Source organism: Rhipicephalus microplus, chromosome 3, assembly GCF_043290135.1.
Source record: "Rhipicephalus microplus isolate Deutch F79 chromosome 3, USDA_Rmic, whole genome shotgun sequence".
Classification (NCBI taxonomy): domain Eukaryota; kingdom Metazoa; phylum Arthropoda; class Arachnida; order Ixodida; family Ixodidae; genus Rhipicephalus; species Rhipicephalus microplus.
In genome coordinates, this window is record NC_134702.1 from 232,437,994 (window position 1) to 232,458,672 (window position 20,679).

The following is a 20,679-nucleotide window of genomic DNA, read 5'->3' on the forward strand; positions in this document are numbered from 1 at the left end:
GACGGTGCATTTATGAAGTCCGGAATATCCAACAAGTCCGAATTTTTGGAGTCCGGAAAATCGGTCGGCGACTGTATATGCAAAGTCTACACCAAAGTATGAACTGGGCAAATAGAAATCTAGACAGGCGAAAGAAAATATTGGGCTCAAACAAGAGTGCCCACTTCGCCAACACTATTGAATATTTACATTAACAGCCTACTAGAACAAATAAATAGAGGCCCATGGCTACATCATTACACCATTACAACTGAACGCCAAGAAATATACACAAAAATTTCATGCTTGGCATTCGCCAACGACATAGTATTACTGACCGAATCCCCAGCGGACCCGCAGCACCTCCTAGACATCTGTTCTCGCGTAGCCCACGAAGACTTCCTCAGATTCAACACTGACAGAACACAATGGATGGGCATAAATATTGATGACAGACATAACCTTCTCCATTCAAGGGACCATCAGACACTCAGGCAGAACAATATCAGACCAAAAGAATTACCTTGACAAACACCAAAAAATACTACTAAAACAATCCAACCACCTGAAGGGTAGGATGTGGCACTTGTCACGGCATTCCTACAACTCCTACAGGGTAGGCCGCACACTTTGGAAGACCCTTGATGCGTCTGCAATTACCTACGCAGGCGACACACTGGCGCACTCTACCCAACCAGTGGGATGTATGGACCGCCACCAAAAGGAACTGGGGCGCTGGCTCACTGACCTCCACTAGGGAGCTGGATGGCGCTTAGAGCGCGCCGGCTTGAAGCCACCGGAAGTCGGCGGCCTTGTCCCGGAAGCCGGTGCTTGCTCCCGCCTGACTGCTGCCGGCGTGCGTGATTTCTGGACTTCTCTCAAAAGAATGTTTGCCTGCTGTGCTGTTAATTGCACAAGCAGGCCAGAAAAGTCTTCTGGAAAGACGTTTCATGCGTAAGTGCCCTTAAATCATTCTTAATTCCCCGTAACTTACTGGCACGGAGCATGAGCACAGAGCATTTGCGATGCATTGAACGGCGTATTAAAGCTGTCCGGTATTTGTCTTGCAGGTTTCCGCGTTCCCAGCCCCACTTGTACCAGCAGTGGGTTGTTAACCTCAAAAAGGACAAATGGAAGCCATCTCCAGGCAGCAGACTTTGCAGCAGCCACTTTACCGAGGCGTGTTTTGACCGCTTGGGTTCAAGGACGCGTCTGAAAAGCGACGCCATCCCAACGCTGTTTTCTTTCCCGGAACACTTGCAGAAGATGAGACTTCTTCTCTGTGCACCAATCATTACTACGCAAAGTCATGGCCTGCAAGAAGATCATTCCCGGATGTAGCTTCTCACATGCACGGCAAAAGTGATATATACCACTGCCCAAGGCCACACACCTGGGTGATATTTGAGACGGCACGCCGTGCGCGCTTTTGCGACGCCGCTCCGGAGAATTCCCGATAGCGCCTTTCTCGCACGGTAGACTAGCAGTGCGTGAGTGGAAGACAATATCTGCGACCGCGCTCTCTGTTGTGCAGTCCGAAATCCGAAGGCCTGGAGTGCACATATGTACGACGCTTCATTAAACCCCCGACTGCTATTCGGTTGTGGGAACACTGTAATTAATGACCTCCCCGGTGGAGCATTTGATTGATTGATTGATTGATTGATTGATTGATTGATTGATTGGGAGGTTTAATGTGCCGATGCTTGACGAGTCACGATCTGGGACCCATGCGGCGCAGAAGCTATGCCTGGCTTACGGTTTTGCGTATATGATCCAAGTTTTAGTGCTGTATTGTAGCACCCGCGGTTTCTCCCTGTTCTTGATTTCGACGTTGCAAGCGTGCTCGACGGTAGAGCTCCGATTGTAGTGGGTCAAAGTGAGCTTTCAGGGCGTCTACGATGTTAAGTGTTGCGGAACCAAAAACATGAAGAAACTGGCCTGACCACATAAGAAGCAACACGTTGTCTATCTGCAGCCTAGGTGGATTGTGTCTCCACATTGCGCTGAACGTTGTCTTGCTGACAACCGTGCAGGCACCATTTTTGGGTGTCTTAACGCTTCTTGGTGCATGCCTTTCCAATGTGTCCGCCATTCTTGCAGTTTCGTCGTTAAAAGCATTATTGATTCCGGACAAATGTGTGCTGCGGTGCGGAAACCAGTCCCTTGATGACTGCTAGCTAAAAAGCACCGTTCGCATGTTTTGCAAGGTGAAGCTGTATTTCAGGGGCAACAAATCAACGTTGCACGGTTACCAAATGGTCCAGCATGTCCTCGCTTTTTTCTTGCATTATTGCGGTGTTTTGTGTACACAAGTACTTTTTCATGCCTGGATGTGTCACCTGTAACTACAGCTTCCTTCATGCATGCAAATAAGTTTATTTTATAAGATTTGCTGTTGTTTGTGCATAAATTGATGGTTGAGTTGTGATGGTCACTATAACGAAAATCATGCCTTTTTTCAGAAAACTCCGAAACGAAAACCACCCAAGGATAGAGCCCCAATTCCTGACTTATCCACGTCAGATGAGGCACCCAGCAGCCCACCAGCACCGCCTCCTGAGCCATCAGGAAGTGTAAGCTTACTTTCAGATTATTGATTGATTGATTGATTGATTGAAGAGTTTAACGTGCGGACACAACGCAGATGATGAGGCACGCCGTACTGGAGGGCTCAGGATTAATTTTGACCACCTGGGGATCTTTATTGTGCGCCGAAATGTCGTACTCACGCGCGTACTTGCTTTTCGCCTCCATCAGAAAAGCGGCTGCCGCGGCCGGGAATCAAAACCGCAACCTCGTGCTCAGCAGCGCAACGTTTTAGCCACTGAGCCACCGCGGCAGGTACTAATTTCAGATAAGCGCTAACAATGAGGTACAAATAAATTGTGAAATATAAGAACTCGAGATTTTTTTCTGCCGCCATCTGGCTGCGTGATGATAGTTACCAATAGGAAAGCTTGATGTCCTGCAGCGCACTTTTTTTAACTGGCTAATGCATGAAAGGGAATACGAAAATTTGAGAACAAACATGGGAAGCCTGATTTTTACTTTTAGTGAACAGGTTTTTGTAGGTTGATTTCTCGTAGATTGACCTTCATTCCGGTTGTTGAGCTTATAAATTTATTATTTGCAGGCATTTGATCACAGCTATGCCGTCCTGGACACTCCAAGAACCCTAAAAAGGAGACTGGACAAGTGCACCGGTGTCGCTGAAGGCGTCAAAAAGAGGCTGAAGCTGAGCCAGCAACGGGAGCGTCGGCTGAAGACCCGGGTCGCATCACTGAGCGAAATTGTTGACGACCTAAGGCAGACGCAACTTGTTTCTGAAGATGCTTGCGAAATGTTGGAGAAGTGCTTTACCGGAGTGCCACTTGAAGTTATGCAGCGGATCCTGAAGCAGTCAAGTGACGGTGAAGAGACAGCCAGGCCGAGCCGAGAGAAGTACTCGCCCACGTTGCGCATGTTTGCACTGACCCTGCAGTTCTATTCCACAAAAGCGTATAATTACGTGAGGGAAACGTTTGACTGCGCCTTGCCACACCCATCCACAATAACAAAGTGGTATAGCACGGTGAATGGGGAGCCTGGTTTTACCGGAGAGGCAATGAATGCCATTCGCGTGAAGGCTAATGAAGCCAAAAAGAACCAGAAAGAACTGCTGTGCAGCCTCGTGGTAGATGAGATGGCAATAAGAAAGCACGTGAAGTGGGATGGAAGGAAGTTTAGAGGCTATGTGGATATTGGCACGGAGATGGATGACGACAGCAGTGATGTGGCAACTGAAGCCATGGTCTTCATGGTTGTTTCTCTGGACTCCCATTGGAAAATACCCTGTGGGTATTTCCTCATAAATGGAATGACTAGAAAAGAAAGAGCAAACGTTGTGAAGCTATGCTTGACAAAACTTGCCGAAGCAGGAGTTCGCATAGTGTCACTGACCTGCGATGGGCTGAGCTGCAATTTTGCGATGTTCAAGGACCTGGGGGCTTCACTGGTGGATGAGTGCGAAATGGTGACGTCATTCCAGCACCCTCTCACAAATGAGAAGGTGCACTGTTTTCTTGATGTGTGCCATACGCTAAAACTTGTGCGCAACGCCCTCGCCTCTCTCGGCAGTCTGAAGGATTCATCGGGGTTGTTAATACAGTGGCACTACATCCATGAGCTACAGAAGCTCCAGGAACAACAGGGGTTGCACGCTGCAACTAAGCTTCGGGCGGCACATATTGAGTGGCAGAAGCAAAAAATGAAGGTAAACCTTGCCGCCCAAACATTGAGTGCCAGTGTGGCAGATGCCATTGACTTCTGTCGGGAAGACTTAAAGCTGCCTCAATTCAAGAATTCGCAAGCGACTACGAAGTTCATTCGCCTCTTCGACCGGCTGTTTGACTGCCTGAATTCGCGAAACCCTGTGGCTAAGGGATTAAAAGCACCCCTTCGGCCTGGCAGCAAGGGTATCTGGTTGTCGTTTCTGGAGGCAGCTAAGGAGTACATTAGAGGCCTCACTGGGCCAACAGGGATTGCCATTTTCAAGACTTCGCGGAAGACTGCCTTTCTCGGTTTTCTCGTGAGCATTGAAAGCACCATCGGGCTGGCATCTTCCTTGCTCCTTGGAGAAGCTGCCCCATTGCGCTACCTGCTGATGTACAAGCTCTCGCAAGACCACATTGAACTCTTCTTCGCTGCCATACGCTGCAAAGGAGGGTGGAACAACAACCCCACAGTTGCGCAATTTGTGGCAGCTTATAAACGCCTAGTTGTGCACACTGAGGTCAAAGGAGGACGAGGAAATTGTGACGCTCTTGATGAAACCCGGATTTTGTATGTAAGCAGCGGGATCGGGGCTCATGATGAGCTGGACATGACTGTGGCAAAGCAGAATGGTGGTGGAGATCTCCAGCATGATCTCGAGCTTTCCGAGGAAAGCGAGTTGGAAAGGGAGGCTGAGCGTCTTCCTTCGCTCACGCCGTACATCGGGAACATCACCGGCTACATTGCGGGCTTTGTGTGCCTGATGGTGCGCAGAAGGATCCCTTGTGCTACATGCCACGCAGCAACTGTGTCGGAGAGAAGTCCGTCGGCCTTCTTTGACCGGAAAAACCGTGGTAGTCTGCAGAAGCCGTCATCATCTACAATTTACATCTGCCAGACCACAGAGAAAGCGATACGCAGAGAAGACAACTTGCATGGCACAAGCCTTCCAAAGAAGGGGAATCTTTCCGATTCATTGAAAGTTTCAGTTATGACAGAGCTTTCCGGTCACCTTGAGAAGCTATACCCCGAGTTACATGATCACATGTTCGAATCGGCGGCCGACTCAAACCACTTTGTGCGACTGGTAAAGTGTGTGATCGCCTCCTATATAAAGATAAGGATGCATCACACCGCGAAGACGGCGACGGCCAAGATAACTGGATCAAACATCCGCAAGCAGCTGACAAAGCTTATCCTATTCAAGCACCAGTAAAACATTCACACAAATTGACCAGTACCTGTCTTCTACATCAGCTCCAATAAACAGGCCATTCGGCCTTCAGGTCCTTTTCTTCAGTTTCATGTTCTCTGTTACTATAAATCGATATCAAGCTTATGTGGAGTGAATTCTATTCACACGGTTTTTATTATAAAGCACACTGGTTATAATAAAACAGGGAACAGCTTGGTCTGAGTTATAGGAAACTTTGTTGCTGAAGTTCTCATTTAGGTGCAGTAAAGGTTAAGGTAAGTTGAGGATTCGACCTTATGACCTTGTGTCGTGGTTTTGATGGGTTACTTAGGCTCCAACCCCCGATACACAGACCAATCACTGTCTCCTGGGGACTTGATTTGGTGGATTACCAAATCCGGGCTAAAAACACAGTTGGCAACGCCCCCCGTAACCCTCAAGCGACGGCCACTCTCTACCACGAGAAAAAAAAGGAAAAGATCGAGAGCAAGCCAAACAAATACAACAAACACTCATAAACCCGCAGAGGCACGTGCAAGCGGCCGTAAAAGCTTCTATGAATGCGGCCTGCGTCGCCAGATCCCACGCCTTGTACAAGACCGGACAGCCACTCCGAATCTTGAGAAAAAGAAAACGGACGCGCGTCAGAAAAAAGGCAGTTTTACGTGCATACGCAGTCTCATTAAAAGCGCATTAAACAAACCCTGATCTGCGCCTACATAGCCCTTATTGTTACTTGGCTTACTCTTCTAACCACGAGCAAGTATTTACAAAAAAGAAATTAACGAAGCGCGATCCAAAGAACAGCAGCACGCCGGCATAACTCGCGTCGCGCGTACCACGTAGCGCAGCAGACGACCTCCTTCCGGGACAAGCGGCGGCACTTCCGGTGGCTTCGCAAGCTCCCGCTTCGGGTAGCGCCGGTGCGCCATCCAGCTCCCTAGTGGAGGTCAGTGCGCTGGCTACTGGGAGGCAGCTTTGCAAAAGCAAATGCAGCACTGACAGGGGAATTGGCCTGGTTAACTTTCGAAGCACGCGATACAAGGTCAAAAATACAAGATGGGGGCATGGTAATGTCCCTGCCAGAGACAGATTACAGCCAACATATATACAGGTCTCCAATAAGGCATTGTGTAAGGGGGGCATTACCAAAAAAAGTGAACTTCTGCAGTACATTCATATTACGAAATGGCATCAGTTTAGTATGGCTTCACAAACAGCAAGATGGACATCAGTCAATAATGTAGGTAATTGTGTAATTGCACTGGAAGGCATTTTGCTTTGGAATGAAACAATTATGCTTGGTTTCACACTTCATTATTGTAGAAGTGAGGTATTCTAGTGATCATGAGGATTACTGGTGAGAGAAATGGGCCTGTCATATGATGGCATACAGTAACCACCGAACTTAAATATGTGGGTCACACAAGCAATTCTTCAAGGCACGTGCGCACACATCCTAGCTCGATGTAGTACTGAAATAGTACTGTAAGAGCTTGCAATAAAAACAGCTTAGTCTTTTTATGTGAGACGGGATCCACAAAACCGTACTTTGACATTTATTGTTAAGAAAGTAAGAAGCTTCCCTCAAATTCTGTATTACGCTGTAGTGAAAGACCAACACAAAACTTTGCACTACCACCATGCACTCATGTTGCATGTTGTGGATAGATTAGTGTTGTGGGGTCACATGAACCCCACGCTTGGAACACACGGGAACAGTCACGCAGTCGAGCAAGCAAGCACGTGTACACTTATTCACCTCCTAGCACCTTGGAAAAGCTGCAATAAATTCTGACTAGGAGTACGAATCTGCCTTCTTCAAAAATATTTCATAGAACCTTCCGAGTCCTTCAACACTCGTGAATTTTTTAAACCTGTGCCAACCATCAGTAAAAGCGAATCAAGTCATATGCTTCGTCGACTTGCTTGTGTCACCACATTACCTTTATGTCTCAGATTAGCTAAATAAACGATGCGCTACAACATATACTCTCCCTCTCAGGGCCTACAAATGTCTATGACCTGGTGGAGGCACAAGCTGCAGCTACCCGTAATGACTATAAGGTGCTGGCATTAGATTCACAACTACCTGCCAGCCCTTCGATGAGTACAACAAGGCAGACGGCTGCATTCAGCAGCATGCTGGTTCAAGATCTGTCGCCCAGCCCTACTCCTGGCATCCTCCACGGGCCCAGTCCACGCCCTACTCTAAACACCACCCCTTATCCCACCGTTGACCACACCTCTACCCTGCATCCTAGCCCCATCCAAGGTCTTACTTACGGTTCTTCCCCTGCCCCTACCCCTGCCCCTACCCCTGGCTCTTCCTCTGGCTCCACTACTGGCTTCTTGCCTGGCCCACCAGTGGCCTTTTGCCCAGTATTGCAAATGTGTATATGCGCACGCTACTGACTTTGAAGGCGTCATCAAAGGCAACAAGCACCTGTTCCTCAGCCATCAGATTCGCATTGCAAGAGGCATTGCCACGCTGAGTCATCGGACAGCAATGTTAGTGGTGACAAACTTCAGCCAAGAATACAGGCACCTCAACATTGGTGTGACGATCACCTACGTGAAAGAATTTGTTGGCGCCAGCGATTCATTCGCCCTCTTAGACGCTTCCGAACTTGCCTCGACAAGTTGACACTCCCAACCCGATTTTGACGTCAATCCAAGCCTTCCGAAGTATAAGCAAGAACAGCTCAAGGCCCCTCTCCTGAAATACAAGGACTGCTTTTCATTGTCGTTAAAAATTCGCAAGACCCCAATCGCGAAACATCGCATCATAACAGAGGAAAGCACCAGACCACATTGGCAGAGCTCCTACAGAGTTTCGACGCAAGAATGCAAGGCCATAAAGAGAGAAGTAGATGAAATGCTATGCAACATCATAATCCAGCTGTAGAAGAGTCTCTGGGCGTCTCCTGTGGCAATGATAAATAAGGACAGAGCCCTACATTTCTGTGTCGACTATCGTCACCTAAACGAAGCGATCAGGAAGGATGTGTATCCCCTCCCTCGGATAGACGGCACCCTGGATCGACCCCACAACACTAAGTACTTTTTATCGATGGACCTCGAGACAGGCTATTGGCAAATCGAAGTCGCCGAGAAAGACCGAAAGAAGACTGTTCATAACACCAGATGGCCTCTTCGAGTACAAGGTCATGCCAGTCTTTGCACGGCACCTGCAACTTTTCAGAGCGTTATGGATACAGTGCTAACAGGATTGACGTGGCAGACTTGTCTTGTTTCCTTGGACAACGTAGTCGTGTTTCCCTCGAGCCTCGACGAGCATCTTCAGCACTTTGAAGCTGTACTCCAAGCCATCAGGACGTCCCGATTCACCCTGAAGCCAGAAAAGTGCAGATTTACGTATGAGGAGCTCTTGTTCTTGGGACACATGATTAGCAAGAATGAGTATCCGAGTCCCGATCCCGTCCTAATACATAAAAAACAGCCGCTATTGCAGACTTTCCAGCGTCCTAGGACAAGAAGGCCGTGCGTCGTTTTTTGGGCTTGTGCACGTATTAAAGGCGGTTCCTCAAAAACTACTCGCATTGCCGTACCGCTCATTAACCTTACCAGGAACAACTTGGAGTTGAAGTGGGAAACACCACAGGAGGAAGCATTTCACTAACTACGACAATGCCAACAGACGCCTCCATTACACGCGCATTTCGAAGAGTCTGCCGAGACGGAAATGCCCACCAATGCAAGCAGTGTAGAGCTCAGCGCCGTTCTTGTGCAGAGAACTGACAGACTTGAAAGTCTTCAGTTATGCGGGCCGGTCGCTCTCAAAGGTAGAAGCCTACTATTCTACAACAGAAAAGGAGTCTTGCCATTATATGGGCTACATCAAAGTTCTGCCCCTACCTTCACAGCAGGCTCTTCGCGTCACCTCGCACGATGGAGCCTGAGACTTCAAAAATTAGACGTTACCATCGTTTAAAATATGAAAGAAAACACTCTGACGCCGACTGCCTGTCGCACCACCTCCGCTGGACGACCCGAATGATGGCTGTTTCTTGGGAAACATAAGTGCCAATGACTTTGCTGAGCAACAACCAGCTGACTCGGAACTCAAGAGCCTTGTGAAATTCCTCGAGGGTACCAGCACCACTGTTCCGAAGGTATTCAAAAGAGGACTGGGGTCGTTATTCCTGCAAAACGGAGCTCTCCTAAAGCAGAACTTTTTGCCCCTTCAAGCTAAATACCTTCTCCTGGTCCCCTCAGCCCTGAGACGAGAAGTTCTCCAGGCCCTGCGCGACGACCCGACCACTGAAAACCTAGGTGTTTCCAGTACGCTCGCAAGAATACAGGAAAAGTACTACTGGCTACAACTTGCTGCCGACATCATTCATTACATCAGGTTAAGCCAAGACTGTCAATCACAAAAGACACCGCCGGCAAGACCAGCAGGCTTCCTTCTGTGGATCAAATCACCTCACCAACGGTTCCAGCAAAGCGATATGGACCTACTGGGACCGTTTCTTACGTCGACTTGAGGGAATAAATACATCGTTGTTGCCACCGACTACCTCACCCACTATGCCAAAACAAGTGCTCTGCCTAGAAGCAGTGCCGCCCAGGTAACCAAGTTCTTCATTGAAGACATCGTCCTGCGTCATGGATCACCATAAGTCCTCATCACTGACAGATGTACGGCCTTCACTGCGGAGTTGACTAAACGATCTTGGCATACAGCCAGACAAGCCGTTGCCGAACGACAGCGTACCACCCACAGACCAACGGCCACACCAAGCGGCTATAACCCAGACAACACTCGACGACCTGAGGTCGTCCTCATATGGTACAAACGTCCTCGGCAGTTTCAGGACGTCCTCATTTGGTCCTCTAGTCGACACTTGCAGGATTATCCCCAAAATGCCCCTTTGAGACCTTTTTAAGGACGAAGAATTGTCCTGATATCGTCTGCTCGAGGACGTTTTGAGGATATGCATGTTTCGTAGGTGCATGCAGCTTTCGCAATTCGTGTTTGGTTAATTTTCTGGCTGTTAACGAATAAGTCCACGGGATTTCGTATGCCTACTTTCGAGTCATAATAGTAAAGTACTTCTCGATCATTAAAATGAGATAGTTACACGAGGAAGCACTTCAAGCCAACACGAGAAAGACGTGTTCTTTTATTTATTATTTATTTATTTACTTTGTAAGTGATCGTAGGCCAAACTTTCTGCCTGCACGTTTTCGTTGGTCGTGATCTACCGCCGACGTGCATACGGAATTATATCGCACTGACTGTGGTCTGACCCGTTTCCCCAATGAACGCACGTGCGGCAGACCAAGTTTGGTGCGAGTATAAACGGTGTCGGCTCCAAAATGAATGCAGGCGTGAAAACTGTGAATAGCGAGCACGTTATTCTCGAGTGTCCAGTGTTGCAATGCCGCACGGTCCCATCGAGCAGACGACAACTGACCATGCTGACGACTGGGCTGGCCTAGGTTATCGTGAATAGAGCAGCATTGGAACTAGAACGCTGTGGGAAAACGAATGGGCGACTGAAGTTGTGGTGGTGCTAACAAAAAAAAAGCAGTACCTTAATGCGGTCACCATGCGCAGTCAAGGTGCTTTTAAATCTGGATGTCTACGACACTGTTTACCCATTTTAAAGTGACGCAACTATCATCATCATCATTATGGGCCTGCAGTAAGTCAAGTCGAGTCATTGGTCGAGTCAACATTCCAATACAACACTTCTCGCCATAGAGGAAGCTTCTCGCAGAAGCCCTCAAAGAATCGTAAGCATGCCAGGTGAGTGTCTTCTGTTAAATTTTCATATTGAAGTTGTAAGCCGCAAAGGTAAATAAATAAAAAAAGAGAGGACAGTTGATTTTCAGCCTCGCGCTGTATATCTTTACTGCTTATTCATGTATGTATGTACAAACCAACTGACTAGCCTAACAACGTGTTCTGGTGGTGGGTGTTCTTTGGTCTAGCCACCATTCTACTGTGCTCTGTGCTGTTCAAGATGGCTGAGAGCGCGGATCGCAAATTTCGGCGTGAAATTAATCGGCGCGTCAATGCTAGTTTTCAGCTTATTGACAGTGAGGCCGATGTCATAAATGACACGCGGTACGTTGACCGAGATTCCCGCAACGCCGAAAGAGAGAGCGACTTGCCCTCCGAGGCTTGTGCGGTCGACCTCGAAGACGGCCATCGTCGCCTTTGTGTTCATGACAGAGAACGGCCTTCGGCACACTCCTCGATCGTTCCAGAAACGGATGTGCCCCAAGGACACGTTTTGATTTCTGGCGACGCGTGCTACCCCAGCGGCTGCAGTGTTTCTGTGCCTCACGATCACACAGACTTCGAACGGCGTGCCTTCCATGACAGCAGCGCTGCGGCTTCGACTTCGGCGACCTCGCAGGTGAGGCAGAGGGATTCTTTCGAATTGGCACCGACTGGGAGTAACGAAGAGCAAGTTTGTGAACGCGGCAGTGTGGACAGCTTGCTGGCCTTTCGTGAGAGACTGCAAGCGTGGGCCTTACAATCTCGCGCATCGCACACTTCAGTTACATCGCTCTTGAGAGTACTACAGTCCCACGAATGCTTCAGCGCGCTCCCTTCAACTGCAAGGGCATTGTTACAGACGCCCAAGAAGTGCCTGGAAGTGTTGCAGCTGGCCGGCGGGAAATACCATCATTTCGGCCTCAGTGCAGGCCTACAGCGAGTGCTGCAAGATTGTGCAGAACTACCAAGAATTTTGAAGCTTAGCTTCAACATTGACGGTCTGCCGGTTTCAAAAAGTTCACGGGGCCAATTTTGGTGCATACTGGGACGCATAAGTAATTTGGAGGACAAAGCACCATTTATAGTGGGTGTTTTTTTCGGAAGCAGCAAGCCCAACAACGCGAATGATTTTTTGCGACCATTTGTTTGTGACATAAATGCTGCTATCACAACAGGGATTACCATTGGAGAAACTGCAATTCCTGTTAGCTTGTATGCCCTCATATGTGATGCACCAGCAAAGGCATTTGTATTATATGTCAGAAGCCACACAGGCTATTACAGCTGCACCAAATGTGACGTAAAAGGTGTCTACTGTGAGGGCAGGGTGTGCTTCCCAAACGTCAATGCTCGCAAGCGAACAGATGACAGCTTTCGCTTAAAAGTCCAGGAGGAGCATCACACAGGCGAAAGTATTCTTGAGGAACTTCCTTTTGACCTAGTGAAAGATATACCATTAGATTACATGCACCTTGTGTGCTTGGGTGTCATGAACAAGCTCTTGACACTGTGGGTACGTGGCCCAAAAGTGACCAGACTTGGAAGCAAAGTGCGTCTTGAGATGTCGGAAAAAAATTCTCAAATTGCACGGTGTGTTCCATGTGATTTTAGCCGAAAGCCGAGGAGCATTGCTGAACTTGATCGGTGGAAAGCGACTGAGTTTCGCTTTTTTCTTTTATATGGAGGACCCGTTGTTTTGTCATCACTGATTCCTGCACACATGTACAAGAACTTCTTAGCTTTACATGTGGGGATCTCTGTTCTTTCCACACCAGCTGCACCTGCAAGTGAGATAGAGTATGCCGGAAACATGCTCAAGTTTTTTATCCGGACATTCATAAGCATTTATGGCAAAGAGCATGTTTCACACAATGTGCATGGCCTGTGTCATTTGGCAGATGATGTTACACACCTTGGCCCCTTGGACTCATGGAGTGCCTTCCCATTTGAAAACCATATGTCCTCGTTAAAGAGAATGCTGAGAAAGCCAGACCTTCCCTTGGAGCAACTTTGCAACAGGCTTGCTGAGCAGGCACACCGTCCTCTGAGGCATAAGAAAACTGAAAGCCATGTCGTATTTGCTGCAGAGCATGCTGACGGGCCACTTGTTGCTCCATGCCGAGGCCCCGAGTTTAAAAAAGTAACATTGCCTGGCAATGTCATTCTTAGAGCTGAAAAGAGAAATGGGTGCTGTAGGCTAAGTGATGGGTCAATCGTCGTTATTGACAATTTTGCTCATCTCCCGTGCGGTGAGCCATGCATAATTGGAAGGAAGTTCCTCAAGTGTGAAGATTTTTATTCTCTGCCATGCCCTTCCTCCATACTGGGAATTTACTCAGTGTCTCAGCCTTCTAGTCTGCGGTATTGGCCTCTGAAGAACATCTCACAGAAATGCCTGAAAGTGTATTTGAAAAGGAAAAGCATTGTTTTCCCTCTTTTGCATGCTACAGTGCACATGTAATAAACTTTCACAACTGTGTCAGAATGTATACAGAATTTGAATTTGGCTTCTCTTTCTTTTGCAAGGTCAATACGTTGTCGTTCTCTTCCCAGAAGAGGATGATACATCTGGGATCATCCTCAAAAGTTGGCTGAAAGGCGACGGCTGCCTGTGGCCTCGACAAACTAAATATGTACATAGTTTGTTGAAGGCGAAAGCGACTCCAGGGGCTGACTGGATAGAAGTGCCTTGCACTGTTGTCCGAGAATTTGGTAAATTATTCCTTATTTATGCTGTTTTACTGCACGTTTTTCAGCGATTTGGTCAGCAATGAAGTAAAAGGTATGTAATAAACTGCAATTTCAGCATTGTAACTCTAATTGCCACTTTAGATCAAAGTAACTTCTTAAAAGTTTAGATGGGTTCGAGAATATCAGGAAAAGATATCAGAAGATGGCTTCGAAGAATATCAGAAGATAGCTTCGAGAATATCAGGAAAAAAAGAACAATTATGCGAAATCAAGTATCTCATATTTTGTGAATACTTGCATGTCAGCTGTCATTGCAGCAAAATTTAAATGATCCATTTTAATATCATGGGTGACTCTTAGTACCTGCTTGGTAATGACTTATGCAAAGGAATTGGAGTTCTACTTGTTATGTGTGACAGATCTGAGAAATGATCATGCTTATCATTTAATTAGTAGTTGTTGCCCTTCTTTCTGCAGATACATATGCCGAAGCACGGGCAAATCTGCCAAGGGTAGAAAATGGATCCAACTTGGACGGCGAGGCAGAACTTGGGAAAGGCAGAAGAAAAAAAAATAAGAGATCCTATGAGTCTGAAGATGATGAAGGGGCACCATCACCTCCAGCTTCAATGATAAGACGTATAACACCATTTTTGAACTTTACGTAAAGTGAACTGCTTGTACTTATGTTTTTGAATAGTATTGAATCTTTTTACATCCTGCAATGCCTATTTTACAATGATAGCCCCACGGAATTGCTCACACTGTTTTCTGTTATCTACCGCCAAAAGTAACACTGGGTTATCTGGCTTTAGGGCTGTGAAATGCTGATTCTGGCTTGCTTTCTTAGGGAGAAAACACAAGCGACCAAGAAATTTAGAGAATCGGCCACTGCCCACCCAGCCACGGTCATTGGAACATGAAGGTGATATGCTTCTGGGATAAAATCCTGTTTTTTTTTCTTGCTATTTTATTTATCTCTCCTCTTTACAACCCCTTTTTCTACACCCCTATGCAGGGTGGCAAACTGGTTAATAACTCCATGTTAACCTCTATTTACTTTTCATTTTCCTTTCCAAAATGTCATGTCAAATAGCATATGACATGCTTCTGACCTGCGATAACTGAGAATGTCAGCACGCATTTAAGTACTCGCTTCCAACCAAGAGTTTTTGCCAAAGGGGATATTGTACGTAAACCATGCACATCAGTTTTAGAGCAGCTCTTGAACACCCGTTCTTGCATTGAGTGGGGTCGCCATGGCCATCAGTGGCCTGATGGACATGAAAAAGTAACTGATAGACACAAAAAATTAAAACTGAGAAGAGAAATACCCAGGGTCGTATCGAATTTGGACACTTGCCCTTTGCTTGGTGTTGAGTATTCCACGACAGAGTGATGCTAGCGCTTGAAATTCATTTTTTATATCATTCTCACTGCACAGATTTGTAACTTTGATTATGTTGTAGACGGAGCTGATTTCATGCAAGGTTTGCAGGTTTTCAGGAGCCATGAAGAAACAATGGAAAATTTGTCTAATCTTCACATGACTATTCTACTGTCCCATTACCCGCTGATTTTTTCTTGCCTCTGTTTTCTAACAGGGTATGCAGACAAGGCAGGGCGGCAACCACTGCAGCAGCATCGCACCACAGGCCAGGAAGGGGCTTTATGTAAGACTATGTTTGATGAACAGCTCAAAGTGCATGTGTAGAATTACATTTCAAAGCTTCACTTATGTTTCTGCAGTGACTAGATCCAATATCAGTGAAGTGCCTGCGTTCGACTCCAGTTCACCAGCAGGCATTAGGCCATCACAAAGAGCCCCTTCACCGAGAATGGCATCACCTGAGGGTCAAAATGTTTACAGAGGTTCATACAGCAACAACTGCAGACCTCTGGGTAAGTGATACAAAAGCTGCCTTCCATGGGTGTCACTTTACGTGTGAAGTCTACCTTCATATTTATTGTGTGTTATGTATGCAAGTTGTTATTTTACTTTAGGCACCAAGTTTTCCATATGCTAAGCAATATGTTTAGTCTAAAGCTATGGTAGAGCTAAATGGCATGGATGCTTCTTTTCAGTTTTGGAGCAACTTACTAACTGTAGTTGGTGTGTCAAGTGTAAATGTAGTTCCAGCCTTCTAAACTCTGGAACAACTAAAGCTTTGCATCACTTTGCAACTAAAGCTTTGCAGCAAGTGTTGATGGAAAGATGGTGGGAGCTTCGCGTAACTGGCCAAAATAACTGTCCCATCACTCTGATTCTTGTCCCTTTTCTTTTTTATGCAGACAATCTTGAAGGGCCACCATTTCAGCAGCATTACAGCAGTCAGCAAGGGGCTTCATGTAAGACGGTATTTTTGATAAAATGCTCAGGGGCTGTTTTTAGAATTGTGCAGCTTAAAAGGCTCATCTATGCTTCTGCAGGGACTGCACCCAATAATTGCCACGAGCCTGGCTTAGGCTTTCCCTCAACATCATCTATGCCTGCTCAGAGAGCAGGATATAATGAGGGGCAAAATGTCATCAGGAATTCTCCTACCAGTAGACACACACCTTCCAATTCCCCTAGCACTAGAAGCATACCTTTTGGTAAGTAACATTAGAGCTTCCTTAGATCGGCACCTATTGTGATGCAGACTACCTTTATATTCATTGTTTGGGGAATACAAAGTGTTTTTGCCTGTACGTTATAAAGGTTTGCAAGTGCTAAGCAACACGTTTCGTCTGATAGCTGCACCAGTGGTAAACAACATAGGGTGCTTATTTGCAATTTCGGAACAATGTACCAAATGTAGTTGCTTTATCAAGTGTAAATGCCTGTTGTCTCAGAAAAATTGAAGCTAAGGTGCCAGTAATTAAAGCTTTAATACATAAACAACTGTTATCACCTTTTTGGTGTACAGAACATGCCTCTTGATCGCAGTGGAAATGAGAAAACTGCGTGTCACTTCGATGGCAATGAGCACGCTTTTACCCCATAATCAAAAAAAAAATATTTTTTTTTCAGTAGACAGAAATGACAGTGGCATCACTTTGTAGCAAAAACAATGGCAACTGTCACTTGTAGGAACTGTCACTTACAGAGCATGCAGACAACCTTGAAAGGCAAGTGTTGCAGCAACATAACAGTAGTCAGCAAGGCCCTTCATGTAAGAATACTTTCGATGAAATGTTCAGAGCTAGTTTTTAGAAGTGCATCTTAAAACCTTCATCTATGCTTCTGTAGGGACTGCACACAATAATACCCATGGGTCTTCATTAGGCTTCCCCTCTAGCAATAGAAGCTCACCTCCTGGTAAGTAACATTAAAGCTTTCTTACCCGGGTGCCACTTCAGAGGTGAAGACAATCTTTGTATTTATTGTCTAGGGAATACAGTTTTTTTTCTCTTTAGATTAAAATCTTTGCAAGTGCTAAGCAAAACGTTTTGTCTTATAGCTGTGCCAGTCGTAAGCAGCATAATTGCTTATTTGCAATTTCGGAACAATGTACTAACTGTAGTTGCTTTATCAAGTGTAAATACCTGATGTCTCAGAAAAATTGAAGCGAAGGTGCCACAATTAATACTTTTAATTCATAAACAACTGTTGTCGCCTATTTAGTGTAGAGAACATGCCTCTTGATCACAGTGGAAATGAGGACTGTGTGTCACTTTGATGGCGATGAGCACGCTTTTACCCCATAAATGAAGAGTTATATTTTAAACATTTTTTTTTTGCTTTCGTTGGGAAAGTGATAGTGGCATCACTTTGCTGCAAAAACTATGGCAACTGTTATATGTATGGTCTGGTCACACATTGTTTCAGTGCTTAAAACATTAAAGTATCTGTTTCTGCTTATTCTATTTTTCACAAATTCACTTAATAACCTAACTTTCAACAATTTTTCTGAACTTATTCCAAGTTTTTGTTGAAAACTAGGTTGTAAATATATGGGTACACTGAATCACAGCACGCAATGAAGGTGCTTCATCTCAGTGTCAACTCTGCATGCGTATTCAGGTCCTAAAAAGGCATCACTGAGCATGCTAACAAAATAACTGAAGCCATGTAGGCACAAATTTCTAAAACCGACAATAATGTGCAGAGAAGCCATAAACAACTGTGTGCTTGTTTTGCTGTGTTTAGTAGCACTTCTCATTTTCAATGTTATCTCAGCTTTTGCCATTTTATATGTTGCAATTCAGCGCTATTACTTCATGAACACGTCTTTACAGAATACGTGCGTCAACTCATGCGAATTTCGCAAACTATCCTGATGAGGCTAGAGCAGCTGGGACGACAGGTTGATGCCATGCAGCAGCACCTTTTCAACACAACAGTGAGGCTTCAAGATGAGACAAATGATGATGTGGTTTTGACACCGGTCAAGGATATTGACCAATTTCTAAGTCTTGAGGGGAGACTTGCTGCTGATGGCAACATTAAGCTAAAGCTTGTACGTCATTCATTATATTTTTCTATAATTTTTTTTTCTAGTCACTGCATTAAGCTACTCTTCTAAAAAAAATAATGACCTCAAAACTGTACAGATACAGCAGCTTGCTGGCCTTGGTGGCTCAACTTTTGGGGCAGCAGCCAGGAGGATGCTGGAGCTTCTGCTAAGCCTTGAGGTTGCTGTGCAGTTCAGCTGGGCAGGCCAAAAAGGCAAAAGGAAGTTTGTGGATCTAGGTGTCACAGATGTCATTTGCAGTGAGTAATTTGTTTCACAACACCATGTGCTGCAAGAGCCGTGTTTGAGTACAGACATTTCTAAGTCTGTTATCCACATTATCTTTCATTTGAAGTCAATAGCAAAAGAACAATCTTTTCATGAAAGCATTAAATTTTTTAGGATGCTTGCTAATTAAAATTATGTGCTTAAACGTGGAAAATTTTTAGCATGAAATATCTGTTGTCAGTAAGAAACCCTGCAGCTTCTTCAAGCACACTAGTATACTTGCATGGCACACATACGCAAGCATTCACTACTTGCAGAAGTTATTATCAGGTAGCACTACTAGGCATTCTTAACTGTAGTGGAAATCTTATGTACAGATGAAAACTAACAGATGGAAGCTCATAGTGATCACTGAGGATCTCTAAACAGGAATAAGTACCTAAGACAAGCTGGTCAACATTTTCATACATGGACGTATTTTCGTCAAAGGCGCCTCATCATTCTTTGCATGCTAGGTTTCAAAAAAGTTACAATGATGTCTTCTTCGTGGTGTTCTTCTTGTAATGCAACACATAGTGTCAATGTCAGTACTCTTGAAATTAACATGGGGAAGGATGGCAAGGACCTTTAATGATGATGTGCCCACCTATCAAAATGTCGATCATGCTGACTAGAGGTACTTCTTCAAACAACCTATGTAGCATTATATTAATGTATTATGTTTGTGTAATTCCTGTTTTATGAACTTTGTACTTTTTCAGAGGCCGTGAGGCGAAATTTTCCGGAAACAAAAAAAAATGACATCGAGTGTGTGATTAAAGTGTGGCTTCGGCATGCTGGGGAAAAGCTCCAGAAGCAGCGCTTAAGAACTTCTCGCACTCACCATGAGGGTGAGTTTTATTATCTGTGCTGTTGAAGCTATCATAACATATGATACTTTTGCTGTTATAGTTTAAATAATTTTCTTGCCTTACTCGAATTTTGATGTGTATGCAAGCATGAACTATATAAATCATTTTCACCATTATATAATGGCTAGTTCGTACCTGCACATTATGGTAATATAATTTTCATTTTATGCTTTCAAATCTGGCATGCTGTTATTGTCTTAATATTCTTATTGATACTCTAAATTCACTTGTGCTTCAAGATATGCTGCTTTCTATTACTACAGAATGTCTTCAAAGTGTCGCGTTGTCAAGCCCATCGGATGAAGACCTCTGAAGGCACAGGGCAAGAAGTCTCATCTAGTGAAAACTGCCAAGTTTCATTCCTGAAAATAAACATGTTTTCTGTGCATTGCTGTTTTTATTGCTATACTTGAAGAAATTGTTACTGAAACCTCACAGGCAGTGCTTTAAAGAGTGTGCATGTTCAGGCACTTTTGATTGATCAGTTGTCATTTCAGCGCTCCAAAAGAAGAATTAGAGCAACTTTTCGTAAGGTCTGATGAGTGCCTAGGTCTTGTATGCTTCGTCCTCAAAAAGTACTAGACTCATCATAATGTGCTCTTTTCTGGATGCCCTGAGGACGATCTGAGGCCGGACAAACGGACTGGTTTAGGACCACTTGAGGTTCATTTGAGGGCTTCCTCAGGTCATACTTTCGTACGGTGTAGGTCATCCTCAGGACAACCTCAGGTTGTCGGAGCGTTGTCTGGGAAAAGACAATCCACGACATGTTCGCCATGTACGTCGATGTTGAACACAAGACGTGGAATCCCATCCTTTCCTTTGTGACGTTCACATAATCACATGGTAGTGCAGGAGATGACGCAGATGTAGCCATATATGTTAGCCTATGGGAGGAACCTGACCCCGACGCTTGACGCCTTGCTACCGAACGTTGCTGATGAAGAAAACCTCGATGCGACTGCCTTTAACGAGCGTGTGGTGTCCTGCCTAGCCAAATTTCATTACCTCGCCATGTTCAGCAGGCAAGCTGGTCGTGCTTGGGAAGATAAACACTGACGAGCGCTGCTCGGCAGTCAGTAGGTGTTACTTCACCATGCGTGTGATGTCGTCCTTGTCAGAGAGCGGTGCCTTGTCCATCCCTCTCGTCCACAATCTTCGGGACAGATCGTGACAAGACGAGTTCAGTCAACGAGTCTACCCGCGCCATCAAGAGCGGCAAAAGAA

General features: G+C 45.6%; 1 protein-coding gene across 4 annotated transcripts; it reads left to right on the forward strand.

Annotated features, from left to right (window-relative positions):
- The first annotated feature begins 11,060 nt into the window (after positions 1-11,060).
- LOC119167667 (uncharacterized) lies at positions 11,061-19,840 on the forward strand. Of its 4 annotated transcripts, XM_075890801.1 has the most exons (14): positions 11,061-11,207; positions 13,713-13,898; positions 14,355-14,516; positions 14,728-14,802; positions 15,482-15,550; positions 15,627-15,779; positions 16,170-16,226; positions 16,308-16,472; positions 16,967-17,032; positions 17,110-17,178; positions 18,099-18,319; positions 18,414-18,573; positions 19,303-19,431; positions 19,716-19,840. In XM_075890801.1, the coding sequence occupies exons 1-14, from the start codon at positions 11,201-11,203 to the stop codon at positions 19,763-19,765; spliced, it is 1,569 nt and encodes a 522-aa protein (XP_075746916.1). In that variant the 5' UTR covers positions 11,061-11,200; the 3' UTR covers positions 19,766-19,840. The 4 variants fall into 4 exon arrangements, with proteins under 4 accessions (XP_075746916.1, XP_075746917.1, XP_075746918.1 ...); XM_075890802.1 differs by lacking the exon at positions 16,967-17,032; XM_075890803.1 differs by lacking the exons at positions 16,967-17,032; positions 17,110-17,178.
- Positions 19,841-20,679: the final 839 nt, after the last annotated feature.